The 16,373-nt window shown below is 45.5% G+C and overlaps 3 protein-coding genes across 8 annotated transcripts in view; 2 read left to right on the forward strand and 1 right to left on the reverse strand.

Annotated features, from left to right (window-relative positions):
• Positions 1-4,434, reverse strand: part of armc9 (armadillo repeat containing 9) — a 26,934-nt gene extending 22,500 nt beyond the window's left edge. For all 4 annotated transcript variants that reach the window (XM_058072762.2, XM_078790275.1, XM_058072763.2 and 1 more), the window contains exons 1-8: positions 4,269-4,434; positions 3,781-3,982; positions 3,578-3,703; positions 3,298-3,462; positions 2,759-2,914; positions 2,554-2,646; positions 972-996; positions 10-167 (exon numbers count right to left, since the gene is read on the reverse strand). In XM_058072762.2, coding sequence (XP_057928745.2) covers positions 10-167; positions 972-996; positions 2,554-2,646; positions 2,759-2,914; positions 3,298-3,462; positions 3,578-3,703; positions 3,781-3,855 — 798 coding nt within the window. In that variant the 5' untranslated portion in view covers positions 3,856-3,982; positions 4,269-4,434. The remainder of the gene's footprint in view (positions 1-9; positions 168-971; positions 997-2,553; positions 2,647-2,758; positions 2,915-3,297; positions 3,463-3,577; positions 3,704-3,780; positions 3,983-4,268) is intronic.
• A 149-nt stretch (positions 4,435-4,583) lies between these two features.
• On the forward strand, positions 4,584-7,305 carry polr2h (RNA polymerase II, I and III subunit H). Of its 3 annotated transcripts, none has more exons than XM_078790276.1 (7): positions 4,584-4,786; positions 5,082-5,162; positions 5,484-5,567; positions 5,729-5,822; positions 5,892-5,975; positions 6,433-6,578; positions 7,164-7,305. In XM_078790276.1, the coding sequence occupies exons 2-6, from the start codon at positions 5,090-5,092 to the stop codon at positions 6,548-6,550; spliced, it is 453 nt and encodes a 150-aa protein (XP_078646402.1). In that variant the 5' UTR covers positions 4,584-4,786; positions 5,082-5,089; the 3' UTR covers positions 6,551-6,578; positions 7,164-7,305. The 3 variants fall into 3 exon arrangements, with proteins under 3 accessions (XP_078646402.1, XP_057928755.1, XP_057928754.1); XM_058072772.2 differs by lacking the exon at positions 7,164-7,305 and adding an exon at positions 6,692-7,112; XM_058072771.2 differs by lacking the exon at positions 7,164-7,305 and having other exon boundaries at positions 6,433-7,110.
• Positions 7,306-7,455: 150 nt separating this feature from the next.
• mfsd8l1 (major facilitator superfamily domain containing 8-like 1) lies at positions 7,456-14,178 on the forward strand. The gene is made up of 12 exons (XM_058073156.2): positions 7,456-7,732; positions 9,248-9,433; positions 9,525-9,587; positions 9,684-9,803; positions 10,531-10,610; positions 11,330-11,681; positions 11,748-11,821; positions 11,882-12,095; positions 12,200-12,322; positions 13,286-13,416; positions 13,510-13,599; positions 13,746-14,178. Exons 1-11 carry the CDS (start codon positions 7,657-7,659, stop codon positions 13,585-13,587), a joined length of 1,497 nt encoding a protein of 498 aa, XP_057929139.2. The 5' UTR covers positions 7,456-7,656; the 3' UTR covers positions 13,588-13,599; positions 13,746-14,178.
• Positions 14,179-16,373: the final 2,195 nt, after the last annotated feature.

Below are 16,373 nucleotides of genomic sequence, written 5' to 3' on the forward strand. Positions count from 1 at the left end.
TCCCACTACCGTTTTTCCACTGATGGTGGCCTCCATGGAGTCCACCAGCTCAGCAGTGATGCCAATCAGCTGGTAATAATCGGCTTGCATCTTGTTGAACTTGCGCATGTAACCGGAAGCGCGCCGCTCCGACTCGGCCAGCTGGAGCTGGAGCTGCTGGACGGCCTCTGTGTGGATTCAGACACATTGTTGGTTAGGAATTCATGACGATGTGTAACAAATGCATCAGACAATAAATGCAATATTTACTAGCCTTTAGACTGCACCATAAGAGGAGAAAAAAACATTTGTCATAACCAGACGTGTTGGAACGTGGAGGTCAAAGATGAATTCAGCTTTTCTTTCCATGTATTTTGTAAGTGTGAATGGGAGGCATAGCCTAAAAGACAGCACTTTTGTCGGAACCACGTGGAACATGTGACCGACAGGTGTGCTTTGTTACCCAGGTGTGTACTATTACAATACCTTCTCCAATGTTCCCATATACACAGGACGCAGGAAATGAAGGTACGGCAATGGAGAGGCTCGTGATATCATTCAGATGACAAGGGTGCTGGAGCCTATCCCAGCTGTCTTTGGGCGAGAGGACTGGTATCCTGAGGTACTAATAAAGTAGAGCTGCTATTGAAAGGATCAATATTTCAGTATGGATCACACAAGATTTGCCCTCGCTCATAACCGGTCTGACCAAGAAGAAGACGTAGCAGGAGGGATCAGAGGTGCCCAGTATATCTATAGCGTAATCAGAGCCTGTGGGAAAGGCTATCATTATATCTTGAGAGAGATTGGCTGATCACTTCAGCCTGCGGCCATGTTTGTACGCCAGCACCAACACGTCTGGCAGCACCAGCACTTTGGAGAACCTGCCTCTTTGTTAACATTGAGCTGTGTTTCCAAGCTCTTCAAAACCTCATATCCATATTGTCTTTCATCAGTCTACATTTGGTGATGAAGAGACCCTGGACATTTACCTTGAGAAGTCTGTCCACCTTCCTTCTGCATGCCATCTGTTAAGGAAGACACGGTTTGTCTCTCGCCAGGCTCCGCCCCGGGTGACATACACTTACGCATGAAAATACATCAAACCCTCAGTCACTTGTACATCCAGCTTGTACATCCTGTTGAAAGCAGGCAGCACCCTCCCATAGAGCATTTGGACAGGATTAAGATAATCCATTTTACAGTGTGACGCCACAGCGGGGTCCGTACGCCATTGATACTGGTTTGTTTTGCAGGGAGGGATGGAAGCGGTCTTGGGAAATTCTCAAACACCCTTACATGGACAAACACAGCTGTCATGCTCGAGTTGACAAGTACTTAACAGGGGACCTCTTCCAACGTGCCCGTTTCCTCGAAAACAAATACACGTTAGCCAAGCAGCCCTTTATTCACTGTGTGTGTTTGCACAATGGAAGATTATACGCGTCAGATAAGCTGCTTTATGTTACTCCATATGGACACAAAAAACTATTTTCTTTGCTCAGCTCTTGAAATGACGGTGTAACTAATATGTCCATCTATAATCTCCGATCAGCAGCCGGTGAGGACGGGGTTGGGTTTCATGGAAGTACTGTATGTATATGAAGCATGAAAAATGATCCTTCGATGTGCAGTATTGTCATCCTTGCCTTGCCCTGTAGTGACTATTGCACAAATTACAAGTGCATAGCTTGGAAGATGCCAGTGCTTTGGTAACGTAAAGTCATGCCAACTCATGCTTTATAAGTACTCTTCATGTGGCTAAAGGTGAAAGTTGAGGCAGCACAGTTGCCCTGAGAAGCTACCAACTATGTGCGTGTTTAAAGGGACTGTCGGTCAAAGGTCAAAGGGGTTCCCTGGCTGCCTAACCCACAACCAAGTACAAGGTTGGCTGTCAGCGGATGATAGTGGTTTGGCACAGTTTAGCGCCTCACATTAGCTGCCGTTCTATCGCATGAATGGAGAGTACTAAATTGTTGTATACGCGCTACAATGGGACCGCGGACGCCCGGCTGCCACAACTATTTTACTCACTAAACTATTTTCATCCACTTTAGCTCATAATTGGTCAAATATAAACAATTCTTGCTAACATACGTCAGCCACTGTTTTTGTGATATAATATTGGAGCCAGCTGCACAGTCCCTTTAGTCCAGGGATGTCCAGACCTGTTCCACCGAGGGCCGCATACTGAAAGGGGCCCTTTGATATTCTTATATACTTTTCAATTCTGGAAGAAGGCTACAAAATATAACTTGTATTATTTTTTGTGTAATATAGTTTAATTCTATGGTACAACCACTTGTGAAATATGATTGACATTATATATTAATATTATTATTACCAGTATTTAAAGACAATGCTTTGTGTTATTAGCGTCAACATTTCATCTTTTGCTGCCTTTTGCTGTATTCTCCCTATTGTTGCCGGGGTTATTTCTCCCATGTGCTGCAGACCAATGCAAAACAAGCTGCGGTCCGCCAATGGCCCCCTGGCCATGCTTTAGACACCTGCGATTGAATCTAACGTGAAGCTAAGCTGTGCGCTTCTGTCAGGCACCGAGGTAAAGGATACGTATAACGTCAGCAGCCTTGGACAGCTTGAAGGCTTGAGTGTCACAGGCAGAAACTCTTCAAGTTTATTCTTCAACTTTGGTATCCAGGAATCCTAAATCAACAAAATATGAAAGAAGATGAGGTGTTGTTCATTGGAAGGGTGGCTGTGACAATGAAATACTGTTTGCGTCAAGGACAGGAATGGGAATAAGAGAATGGAGAACCTTAAAGAGATCCTTGAAGGAGGGGTGGGTGCTGGGATTGGACACAAAAGGCAGGGCATAGTAAGGCAAAAATTCTGCAGCCTGGCTCAGGGCTCCTCCTCGCGTCTCCAGGTACTTCTTGAAGTAAGAAATCCTCTCTTCAAACTCTGCCCGGTCCTGGATTCCAGATAGAAGCATTCACAGAGCCATTGATTGTTAGCTTGCAAGGCCACCTCTTGGTGATTGGCTGCTTGAACTGTGCTCATGCAACATTTGCAACATTGTGACCAACAGCACGGCCTAGTGGGCATCTTCAGACGCTGACCATGTGCTGCACTGTCAGAGAAAGTGGGAGCTCATCGTGTCCAAACATTGAGATCTTTAGATCAATAATGACTACTTTTCATATATATTTTCAACATTATGCGACTAAAATGAATATTTGGAAATGACTAGAGATGTTGATCCAGTTAATGGAATTGCCTTAGGCCAATAAAAAGCAGCACTCAGGACAGCCCTGATATAAACGATACAGTAGCAGCACAAGACAGTCAACATACGTGTCTTCCGGGGTGGCGTCTCAGTGGGTAGACTGTGAAGTGGATGTGAAGGTAAAACTCCAGTTTCTGGGTCTCGGTGTTGTTGGCATCATACGGAATATTGTCTGTCCACAGCTCAAAGAACACCTTGTAATGTCCACCATCAAAAGCGCTAAGTAGATCTTTCTGCATATGGAGGGGTAATAAAGGAGATGATTTAAGAAAGAAAAAAAACAAACATGTCTTGGCTGCACACTCTCTAGTTGTCACATTGGAATGGTGTATCATCGTTGAAATGTACCTGGATGACATGGGTCTTTAGGTCCCTCAGAGCGTTTCCTTGAGGCTTGGACACAAGCTTTCCTTTGCTTCTGCACTCCTTGTCAAAGGTGTGGGCGGTCTCGTCAAATTGTTCAACTTTGAGGTACTGTATGGGCAATGGAAGATGAAGAAGAAGACACAGATGACAGTACTTCACCAAATGAAACGGCTGGATGTTCTTACCTCCTTGATCATCCCGAGCAGATGGGCCTCAGTGGCTAGGATGTCTCCCATCTTGGCTTCCCTCTTCCAGCTCATGGGAATGTCAACAACTTTCTCCAATCACATGTAGAAGGCAAACGTTTCTTCTCTTTATTTAAGATAGGTTTTCCGCCTTGAGGCCTCATTGGATCCAACGTGTTTCTTCTACTGAAGCCGTCATTATCTGTTCGGAAGGACAATATTTACATGGAAACACACCACATGAGGTCCATGTTAGCAATGCAAGTTCTACCTTCTATACTGTGGCATTTTCGTCAACTAAAAAGCGGGCACCATCGGTGGGTTTACTTTCGGTTACCTTTAAGACGGTCTGTGTTAAGTATAGATTTACATTTTCGCGGTAATATATACTTTATAGTAACACAGTTTCATTGCCGACTAAAATAGGGCTAGCTGGCATGCTAGCACCCGCTTGTTTTAACAGAGGACGACAAAACAATCATTCTCACCGTCTTCCCACATCCGAAAACTCAATCATTAGTCTCATCTCTCCAGAAGTCATAATGTAATACGGAAAATATAAGTTCTTTTACGCTGTTATGCATTAGCTAGCAACCGCAAACAGACAATAAACAAACTACATAGCAACCAGATGCTTGCTGCTGAAAAGCGGAAGTATATGTCGCAAAGTACTGCCTTCAAATATTCTTTATGTGCGCATCAAACCTGAGATATTAAAAATTTGAAAACGTATAATATAAATATGTTTTAGGTATAACGAGAATATTTTTCATAATTACTGCTAATATTATACATTATATAACGTGCCGCTCAAAGTAACCGGAAGTAGATGGCGGGTCAAAGGTTGTGCACATTGTTTCACCGCCTCACGATGTTATGAATGAATGAATGAAGTTTTAACCAAACAAGGAAAAGGCGCATATTATAACCACACGCATTGCCACATAGCCGAGTGCTGGAACATCTTGCTTGTGTACAATACGGGATACCAGCTTCAAATAACGAGGTAAGGAAATGGGCGCTTAAGCTAGCAGCTAGCTAGACAGAAACATTGCTAACAAACAAGACAACTTAGAATAACTACGACGGTAACGTGTTGTTTCCAAATAGTTATTTTAAGTCGTAATTTATTTCATTTATTAGTTATTTTAGTCGTAATTTATTTCAAATATCCCGCGTGAAATATATCACGCTAGTGAACCTATCGAGGAGAAACCGCTTTTTAAATGCCAATACACGGAAACAAGTCATGTTTGCAACATTTTCCTTCAGTATTTCTGTCATTTGGTGTTTTTATGCAGGGAAACAAATGGCTGGAATTCTTTTTGAGGATATCTTTGACGTGAAAGACATCGATCCAGATGGCAAGAAGTTTGACAGAGGTTTGGAACGACTTTTGAATGCTTTCATTTAGCTATATAAAATATGTATGACCACAGCAGTGTGAAATTAAAACCACCTTCTACAAAAATGTAATTTAATTCGTATTTTGAATAGGTATTTTTCTTGTTGCTGATGTAAAAAAATGAGCCAGTTCCAAAAGTTGTACCAACACATTTAAGCACAGCATCGCCCCCTTGTGGACAAAAGTGAAAATGTCCATGGCTTGGCTGTAGTACAGTATTTGTTGATCAACCCATCAGTCTACATTGCTGAGTGACGCCAGATGTTTGACGTTCTACTTCTTTCTTATTTCCCCACAGTGTCTCGTCTACACTGTGAAAGTGAATCTTTTAAGATGGACCTCATTTTAGATGTAAACATTCAAATCTACCCTGTGGATCTCGGTAAGGACACATCTCCACACTCATCTTGTTGCCAGCTGCATGCTTTCTCGGGCTGTTTAGTGATTGACACCCCCCTCAGCTCATTAAGGCTGTGGGCGTGAACCTACCTACGGGAGTTTGGGATAAAGCCAAGTTAAACGGTGTGTGTTCATCTCATGAAGGTGACAAGTTCAGGTTGGTCATTGCCAGCACGTTATACGAAGACGGAACGCCGGATGATGGGGAGTACAATCCTCAGGACGACAGACCGTCAAGGTATGTTCCCCTTGTGGGAAATAATGTGTTCATGAGGATGATACTCAGTGTTTGCGTGTCATTTTTCAGGGCAGACCAATTTGACTATGTGATGTACGGGAAGGTTTATAAGATTGAGGGCGATGAGACATCAACGGAAGCAGCAACGCGCCTGTGAGTAGCCTTTATAATTTGGCCTATCGTACGCGTGCTTGTGTTCCTTCAGTTCAGCATCATATTATGACCAGGGCCGCCTCTCCCTACACGCAAGCACGATCCAAAGGGGCCCCCAATTGGCGGCAGGGGGCGCATTCTCTGCATATGCGCAAAGGATGTGCATGGTTGCCGTGAGGCATAGTGCACCAAGTCTGCCCCATGCAGGACAGGAAACAAGACAAGTAATCTGACACTCTCATTGGCACAGTGGTTGACTGTCCCTGGTGGTGTAATGGTACAGCTGCTGCCTTTTAATTCCTCCCAGATCTTATTTTTTACCCTAAAAAAATCATATTAAGGTATGATTACCATGTGTTTTGTCAAACTAATGAATGAATGAAGGAGTGCAGAGGCTTTACCTAAACATACTATCTTCTTATATGAAACAGCTTTACCATGCCACCCCCTCTTTCAGCTCTGCCTACGTTTCTTACGGCGGTCTGCTCATGAGGCTGCAAGGAGACGCCAACAACCTCCACGGCTTCGAGGTGGACTCCAGGGTGTACCTTCTCATGAAGAAACTGGCCTTCTGAAGCCCAGTCCTGCCCCGCCACAGTCCATGTGAGAACCGTCAGACTTCTTCATGGAGATGCTATCCGAGCTATTCTGTTTTTATTCGCCGCACTTCTCATAATGTGTAAATAAATATACGGTATACAGTCTTTCTTTTTTAGGCCTTATTTGGATACTTGACATCTTCATAGAGTTTGTAAGAGTACTTCAAAGTTTTTTGGGGAAAAAAAAATCACATAAAGCTTTGATATTTGAAACCTCGGGGCTGATGTATTCTTGCTTTAATGTTTAACTACAATATAAACTGCTGTTTGTGTCGGTACGCTTTGTGACCTTGGTATTGGTCGGGAAGGGCATCAAGAATATAAAGTGCTCAAGCCAAAATCAGGATGCAGGTCAAAAAGCGATTCGCTGCGGCGACTCCGTAATCAGGAAAAAGCAGAAAAAAGAAGACAAAGAACAAACTTGGTTGCGGACAACAATTCAGTCTTCAGCAAAGAGGCGCCTACGTTTACAATGGCGGCCGCTAAAATTGTACATTGGAATCCAAATGTAATTAAGGATGGCCTGAAAGACGCAGTGTTGCATGGAATTCCAGCGCAATGTCACGTGTGTGTGTAATGTCCGTCACAGGATGCTGAGTAACAGCCAAGGGATTCAGACCAAGGACCAAGGGACCCACTGCATGCTCCAGGCGGCATGTCCATGGGGACACTGGGGGACTGCAAGTCCTTGGCCCCATAGCGGACAAGATAAATGGTTGGAATAAACGAACCCTATGCTTAATGATTGGTAGAAATAAAATAAAGTGTACTTTCCCTTAGTATTGATCATGAAATCATATTGGATGTCTATTTTGTAGTGGCACATTCAATTCTGGCCTGGATCCGAATCCGCGTGTCTGATTGGCGGAGGTGCAACCAGATACCCGGAAGTGATGTATGAGCGCTTAAAAGGCGCAGGAGGAGCGAGTCTCGGCTTCTTGTCACCTTCTCGTATTAAGGTGCAGCCGGTCCTGGTTCTCGGATTCAGCCATGTCCCACGGACGGAAGCCTTTATCGACTGTTCCTGTCACTTCGTGGCGATAATGTGGATGAACGTTGAACGTGTTTAGCAGCCTACCGGGATGGATCATGGACGCAAAAAGAAGCTGACGTTTATCACCATCGGATTTATCTTCTTGTTGAGCGGCGTGGAATATGGTAAACATATGTTGGACAGGACGTAGCACGCTAATCCTTCGTATTGACTATTTGTTTATTGTACAAAAGTTGGTGCAGACGAATATCAGTAAACCATAATAATGATGTTCATCTTTGATGAACGTTTTTTCCAGGCGTGTTTGTGCAGGTATACTGAAGAAAGTCACCAAATGTGTTTGAATGATTGAAAATATGTACACTAGTCCTGTGCATTCTGGCGTATTTACAATTGTACACAGTAAATACACGTATAATATATGTACAGCAGTAGTGTATTTCCAAAGTATCTTAAATGTAATTAACCCACAGATGTAGTAACATGTAGAATGACGTCAGCACAGTCGCCCCAACATGGCTGCTTTACAGGAAACCAGTTGAAACCACACATGTACTCCTGGTGTTCCTCAGGAATGCGGATAGCGTAGAACAATTCCATGATTGGGATGGCGACTGCTCAGCTGTTTCTGGCTCCGCTATTGGATTACCGCTGAGGTCAAAGGTCTAGCGAGCTCATCGTTTGCCCCGTCCCGCATAGAAGTATCTCTGTCAGGGTGACAAGACCGGTATTCACCGTCTGACGGGTTTGGTGTGGAATACTTGTCTTCATTGTTTGCAGACACGCCCAGTAAGGAAGTAGCGGCAGTCAGCAGGAACATCAAGACGTAGACTAGTGTGTCGTGGTGCTCAAACAGGGGTCCCCAACCTTTTTTGCACCACGGACCAGCAATATGTGGCAGAAAAATACAGCAAATGTAAAATAACACGATGGGACTAAAAGCATATGTTAAGTGCAGGGAAACTAACTCACCCGGTGGTTGGTGACCCCTGCTCTACCAGGTTTGTTTGGCCTGTGGTGGGCCTTCAGTCGAGGGCGCCATCCAGCTGCTGACATCACAATCAAAAATAATCCATAACCTTTCAAAGACAATCCGTCTACTCACCACAAATTGAGCAAAATTTTGCTCAGCTCAACCAATCTGAGGACAGAGAACTGCTGATGTCACCGTGGGCCTGCTAGCTGGCCCTGTGAGGTCAATCTGAAATCTGTTTGTTTAAAAAGAAAAAATAATATGTGAAAAATATGTGAATATGTGACAAGGGCCAGCACTCCTGATTGTGAAGGCCCTGGTCAGATGAAACAGACATGGCAATGCATAGAAGCTGAAATCTGATTGGACTAAAAATGTAACACATATGACTTCCACATACATGTTAGACATGTGACGGGATGGAAAGAACAGACGACATGGAACAACGCTATTGTCAAGTTGTCGAGGTTTAGGGTTAGCGTTTTGGCCAGCAGAGAAGACTTTGCTGGCTGTGACTGCATAGATTTCCGGTGTTGATCAGCTATGATGTTTTTTTCCGTGTTCCGTGTGCATCACTGATAGATGCGTGCAGCTCTTGGCGTGTTATGTCAAGCGGGAAAGACGGGCGTAGCCCAGGATTTCGGGATTGAGACGTTTATGTTTGCCCCGCCCAGCAGAAGAGCAGTAACTCTGCTTTCCTCTCCAGCCGTCATCCTGCCCACAATATGGAAGTACTTGCAAACCCTGGACGCACCGCCGTACTTCCTGGGTTTGACCCTATCAGCATTCAGCCTGAGCGGCCTCCTGTCAGGGCCGCTGTTTGGTCACTGGTCTGACAGGACCCGAACCACCAAGAAGATTATCTTGCTTTCCAACCTTTTTGAGATTGTGGGTGAGTTCACATGTTCTCGTGCGCTCGTACAAAGGAGCACATTCTTTCTCTTGTTCTCCTCTGTTGACCTTTCCTTTCTTTGGCCGTGCAGGTAACTTCATGTACTTCCTGGGCTTCTCCAGGTGGCTCCTGCTGTCCAGCAGGCTGGTGGCAGGTGAGGGCAACAACCACGGGCTTTCCTGGTCAGGTGGTTGCCAGATGCATGTTCCAATCTTCTTCAATGTCGTGGTCCTTATGGTGTTCTCCTCAGGCATCGGCACAGGCGCCGGCTCGTCCATCTTCGGCCTCCTGACCAGAAGCACACGCCCACAGGATCGCTCCACCGTGTTTGCCGCCGTCATGGTGTGTCGACAGGTGGGCCTTCTCATTGGTGAGTAAGGAGGCCGAGTAAGGATTCCAATAATCGGTACTGCACGCCTGCTTCTTCATTCGTACATTACACCTGTACCCGTACAGTCGTACATTACACCTGCACATGTACAGTCGTACACCACACCTGTACCCGTACAGTCATACATTACACCTGTACATGTATAGTCGTACACCACACCTGTACCCGTACAGTCGTACATTACACCTGTACCCGTACAGTCGTACACCACACCTGTACCCGTACAGTCGTACATCACCACACCTTTACCCGTACAGTCGTACATCACCACACCTGTACCTGTACAGTCGTACATCCCCCTATACATGTACCGTCGTACACCACACCCGTAGTCGTACACTACACCTGTACATGTACAGTCGTACACTACACCTGTACAGTCGTACACCACAACCTGTACCCATACAGTCATACACTACACCTGTACAGTCGTACACCACAACCTGTACCCATACAGTCGTACACTACACCTGTACAGTCGTACACCACACCTGTACCCGTAGTCTTACACCACCACACCTGTACCCGTACAGTCGTACACCACCACACCTGTGTATCGTGGGGCCATCAGCAGTGCATTGTGGGCCTTCTACCTTGCCAGTGTAACAGTCGGCATGGAAGCATGTTTAGTACTTTAGTACTTAGTCTGATCGCCATTGATGAATGGTTGCGTTGTGGTGACATTTTCCATGTATCTTTGGCGTAGGTCCGGCATTTAACATCTTCCTGCGACTGTGTGACTTCCATCTGGGTCCCTTCGTGGTCAACACCTACACGGCACCAGGGGTAAGCCATATCTTCATATTCATTTGACTGCTGCTTTGCTGTCCGGATCCTGACCTAACCATCTGACTTGGCTGCTGATCAATATTGTCCGATTTCCGGGAAAAAGCAGGCTAGACTAGCAGGTTAAAAAGCTTTTATTCATACGGAAGCTAATGTAGCCTAGCATGGACCCCCACGTGCCTGGCAGTCAGACAGTCAGAAAATAACACCAAAAATAATGATGTGATGATAGTGACGTGATGATAATTAAGATTAAGATATGCCTTTATTCGTCCCTCAGTGTGATAATGATAATGATGATATGATAACGATGATATGATATAATGATGATATGATATAATGATGATATGATAGTGATGAAATAATGATATGATAATGATGATATGATAACGATGATATGATAACGATGATATGATAACGATGATATGATAATGATATGATAGTGATGAAAGGATATAATGATGATACTATAACGATGATATGATAATGATGATATGATAGTGATTAAATAATATGATATGATAATGATGATATGATAGTGATTAAATAATATGATATGATAATGATGATATGATAATGATGATATGATAATGATGATATGATATTATGATGATGTGATAATGATGATATGATAATGATGATATGATGGGACAAGACCAGCAGCGTCCCACAGCGGTTTTGCCGTCCAGACTTTTGATGTTGTTCCCTGTCCCCCCCAGTTGTTCATGTGTCTACTATGGATTCTTCTTCAACTGGCCGTGCTCTTCCTGTACTGGGATCTTCCACCTCTGGAAAAGGGGAAGGACGCGGCTAAGGCGCCGCACAGCGTCGCTGAGAATGAAGAAGCGATGGAGGAAGAGGAGGGCGAGGATAACGACGAGGGAAAGCCGCTGATGCGTTCCCAGGAGCTGGCGGGATCATACGGCTCGGTGCTCGCTTCCGACTCGCACAGGAATCGCAGCCCTTCAACTTCCGATCCGAGCGCAAATGCGAATCCTGTTTCCCCGTCCCCCGAGGCAGCGGCGTCACGGGAAGCCTGGAGGCCCTTTAAGAGCATCAGCCTCTCGCGTGGTAGGTGCCGCTTTGGCTTTCGGTCTCGTTGACGGTCTAACCCGGGTCGCTTGTGTTGGACCGCAGAGTTCCTGAGGGAGGAGGTGGTCGTGCTGCTGGCTGCCCAGTTCATCACCCTCTTCAACCAGACCGCCCTGGAGGTAGAGGAGATCACGTGTCCCAGCTGCTGCCAGCCGTTTGAATAACAACGTGTTCTCCAGACCATGGTGACCCCGCTGACCCAGAAGTACTTCAACTACGGGGAGCTGGAGAACAGCCTCATGTACTGCCTGTGCGGCGTGGAGGTGATCGCCGGCTTCCTGTTCGTGCGCTGGCTGAGCCGGCGTGTTGCTGAGCGAGTCATTCTGGCCGTCGGCCTCGGAATTTGCAACATCTCCTGCGTCTGGTGCCTCATCTTCGTGGCCAAGCCGCTAGGTCGGTCCGCATTTGTGTACCTGGGGGTAATACCTGGTCGTGGGGTCGTTCCCGAATCCCTCACTGACCAACGGCGCTCCTCTCGTGCGTTCTTCTCGCTGCAGGTGGTTTCCCGTGGCAGCTGACAGAGTTCATCGTAGGCGTCTTCCTGCAGGTTCTGGGTCTGCCGTTTGTAGCAGTTGCCCAGATTTCCCTCTTCTCCAAAGTCACCTCCGAGGAAACGCAAGGTGAGAAGCGGCAAGAGCCGTGAATGTTCCGTGGGAATTCCGACCACAATGGGAACACGCACGGAAGCAAATCAGCTGATGCCATGGTTCCATCCTGGTTGCCGCAGCCGGAAAGAGTCCAGATCTTGCTGGTGAACCCTGGCTTGCACAGACAGGCAGATGTGTAGCAGCTGGATATTTACAGCACAAACTAAGTCATCCCGTCTCTAATCCCCCAACCATGAGTCCATTTCCACAAAGTAGGAGTCATAGTTGCAGCATAGACCTTGTCAATTTAATAAAAAAAACATAAAATAATATATAATAATAATAAAAACTAGAAAATTCCCGTGGAAATTTTGATGGGCGTGCCACCTGTGCTGTGAACCTCGAGCCCGGTGTGCCAATGGCTACCATGCTAGCACCTAGCAAGAAAGCATGAAGTACCGAAAAGGTTGATGCAGTCCCATAGTGTCCCCACATCATGCCATGTGTCTAGTTGCCTTTAGACATGAGTAAATTAGCTTAAATGCTAACATGCTAACAGCTACCATGCTAGCACCTAGCAAGACAGCCCCAGGTCCCGAAAAGTTTGGAGCAGTCCCATAGTGTCCCCACATCATGCCATGTGTCTATTTGCCTTTAGACATGAGTAAATTAGCTAAAACGCTAACATGCTAACAGTCATCACGCTAGCACCTAGCAAGACAGCCTCAAGTCTTTTTCTTTCTCTTTTTCTTGAGCTTTTCCTCTAATATTTCCACATGATCCTGACATATTTTTCCCAATGACATTTCCAGCTTTTTCTGTAAAGTTTCTGCTCTTGTTTCCATTTTTACTCCTTTTGTATATTTCCAAAGTGCCAAGGGCCAATAAATTAAGACAGGCCCTCGGACCGCACTTTGGACACCACTGGCACTGCCGTGATGATAATAATGTACCACCCTACTTAGCATCTGGTTGACGTGTTTGTCGGCCCTGCAGGTTTCAGTCAGGGGGTGCGGCGCTCGGTGGGGGGTCTGGCCACCATCTTGGGCCCACTGTGGGCAGGTGGCCTCACGTCCAACCTGTACATCATGATCGGGGTCATGATGGCGCTGCTGGTGCTGCTGACGGTAAGCGACACAGCGGCATTAGTCACGCGGCAGGAGCGGCCATCTTGCTCCATGGTTGAATATTTCCATGTCGCCGTGCGTGTTTCCCTCAAGGTGATGCTGGCCTTCTCCTACAAGCGGCTGGTGGAACCTTCTGGAGAGGAGGAAGCGGAAAGCAGAGTCAGCTGCTAGTTGCTATGGAAGGTTGGTTGCCAACACAGCAATTATCACAACAATATCATAAATAATAACCAACGTTGGCTTCTTCTTCTAATGGCCTTCAGAAGGAGATGAAGAATATAAAGCTCAGCTTTCCACATTTAATCCTAAGATGTTCTTTTTGCTCTCAGGTCTGCAGGCTTCCTGGACATGTTTGGAAAGTGCAGCACCCTAAATAAGGACGAGTTTGGTGAATATGTATATTTCCCATGGAAATATGGAATCCAACTCACACGTTTGTCCAATTGTGGGATCATAGTTTTATTGGTTATGTCTTATAAATGATAGCTTTGTTCAGTGCACACATGGAATACTCCATTGGAACACTAGAGGGCGCACTTGGACTGCTATATTGGAACACTAGAGGGGGAACCTGGACTGCTCCATTGTAACACTAGAGGGCGCACTTGCACCTCTATGGGACATGACTGCTGCACGTGCGTCATGAGATGTATTATTTTTATTCTATGTACCAATGCTTGCTATGAGTATTTATTGTCGTTAAGATGAATTAATATGTTCATTTAAATGCAGCAAATTTAATTCAATTAAAGTAAAATATTCCACATCTCACACTTGAACCCTGTTTTGTCTTTTAGACCAAACTGTACATTGTGTATCCATACATGTACTATGTACTAGTGTATTCATGTATATAATGTATATTATATCCAACCAAGTATATAGTATATCCATCCATGTACATAGTGTATTCATGTATATCCATCCAAGTATATAGTATATCCATATACATAGTGAATCCATACATAGTGTATTAATGTATGTAATGTATATTATATCCATCCAAGTATATAGTATGTGTTCCCAAACTTGACCAACTCAGGGCCCACTTGAAATTCTAAAAAATGTCCGCAGCCCCCCTTTGTCAAATCTTGTGACAGGCCAATAACACTCAATAGGATATTACTTAGGCCTATAAATATATTTTTTAATCGTGCAATAAATATTTTACAATAAAAACAATAATACAAATAATATTTGCAAAAATGAATCATTTTTAATAACCTCTCATGGCCCACCTACAGTACCACCACGGCCCACACTTTGGGAATCACTGCTATAGTACATAATAATAATAATAATACATTTTATTTGTATAGCGCTTTTCAAAATACTCAAAGACACTTTACAGAAAATGGAGTTGCATGAAAACAAGTAAACAGAGTAAAAGATACGTTAAAATACAACATTCATTCGTTTATACACAGTTAAAACATGAGTACATCCAACATAGTACATCCATGTACATAGTGTATTCATGTATATAATATATCCACCCAAGTCTATAGTATATCCATATATATATATATATATATAGAGAGAGTATCCATACATGTACATAATGTTACGCCCCAAAAGTGCCTAGGGTGGAAACGGGGCGTAACAAAGGTAGAAATAAAATAGCGGTCAAGGGAAAGTAAAGTAAATAAAAGTATTTAAAGTAAATAAAGTATTTAATTCCAGGAGCAACAGAAAACAAGCAATCCTCAACACCAAGATGAGAAAGAAACCTGGGAAACAAAAATAGTCGACACAAAATGGCTGAGCGCACAGCAAAGAGCACACAACATGGACGCCTGATCGCCCACACAGCAACACTTCGAGGAGAGCAGTACGAACGAGAGAGAGAGAGAGAGCGAGGGAGCGAGCGAGGCCTTCTTAATTGCCGTGAGCGTCCAATATGGAGGCCCCACCTGATTGGCAATCAGACACACCTGGGATGTGGTCCCCACTTTGCAGGGAAAACACACAAAAGCATCCTACACACTACAGGACGGAACAATAGTGTACTCATGTACACAGTATATCCATCATATACGTATATAGTATCATATTTTAACAATATTTGTGGTATATTTTTATGTGAGGTGATAAAGGTACATATATTTTTACATGCTAGAGCGCATGAAGGCCAGGTGGGGGGGGGGGGGGGGGTGGGAGGGTCACCGAGTCTGAGCGCCAAGTGGGGGGGTGGCGTTTCTCGGTCGTGATGACGCAGTGGCGAGGGGGCGTGGCTTGAGCCGTGAACTGCATTTGAACCCGTGTTACGGCGGGGCGGGGCGGGGCGGCGTGGTGCCACCGCCAAAAGGTTAGGACACGAGCCCGGGTACAGAGATATTTTCAGTCTTTACCTCTTAATGGTGTTTTTTTCTTAACGGGCCGCCCTCCCGTCATCCTACACACACACACACATACATGTACACACACAAACACACACACACACAGTTGGCCCGCAGCGGCAGTGTGACCGCACGGCGACCCGCGTATGAGGGTCAGAGGTAGAAAGACGTGTAGTGTGGCATCAAGAGCGGTCGGGTATGTTAGCTTCCTTGTTGCCAGCCAATCACAGCCCCGCTCGGAGGCACACGAGGCCGGGATGGGCAACCATAACCGACACGTGAACTTTTGGTGAACTCCAGGGCGGCAGGGAGGTCAGGTGGAGTTTAGTAGGGCTTAAACGTCTCGCTTGTTTGCATTTTCACTACATCATTAGCCATCTGCCTCCCATGGATTTGGACCAAGCGCCCCGAGCTCAGCCTCATGGAACTCCGCTGCAGCCGAAGGCCTGGACCCGATCCGCTGGACCAACCCCTGGATCCACGCCTGGACCCAATGCGCTGGACCCACCCCTGGACCCACCCCTGGACCCACCCCTGGATCCACACCTGGAGCCACCCCTGGACCCAGGGCCCCACTGGCCTGCAGCACACTCCCAGTATTTGAGTAGAAAACCAAAT

The sequence above is a fragment of the Doryrhamphus excisus genome, linkage group LG4 (genome assembly GCF_037039965.1).
Source record: "Doryrhamphus excisus strain RoL-2023G ecotype Guam linkage group LG4, RoL_Dexc_Guam_v1.1, whole genome shotgun sequence".
In the NCBI taxonomy this organism is placed as follows: Eukaryota; Metazoa; Chordata; class Actinopteri; order Syngnathiformes; family Syngnathidae; genus Doryrhamphus; species Doryrhamphus excisus.

Coding starts and splice junctions, on each gene's coding strand:
- polr2h (XM_078790276.1), top strand. CDS start 5,090: ATGGCTGGAATTCTTTTTGAGGATATCTTTGACGTGAAAGACATCGAT. Junction 5,568..5,728: donor AATCTACCCTGTGGATCTCG/GTAAGGACACAT, acceptor CATCTCATGAAG/GTGACAAGTTCAGGTTGGTC. Junction 5,976..6,432: donor ACGGAAGCAGCAACGCGCCT/GTGAGTAGCCTT, acceptor CCCCTCTTTCAG/CTCTGCCTACGTTTCTTACG.
- mfsd8l1 (XM_058073156.2), top strand. CDS start 7,657: ATGGATCATGGACGCAAAAAGAAGCTGACGTTTATCACCATCGGATTT. Junction 9,804..10,530: donor ACAGGTGGGCCTTCTCATTG/GTGAGTAAGGAG, acceptor TCTTTGGCGTAG/GTCCGGCATTTAACATCTTC. Junction 11,822..11,881: donor TCAACCAGACCGCCCTGGAG/GTAGAGGAGATC, acceptor CGTGTTCTCCAG/ACCATGGTGACCCCGCTGAC.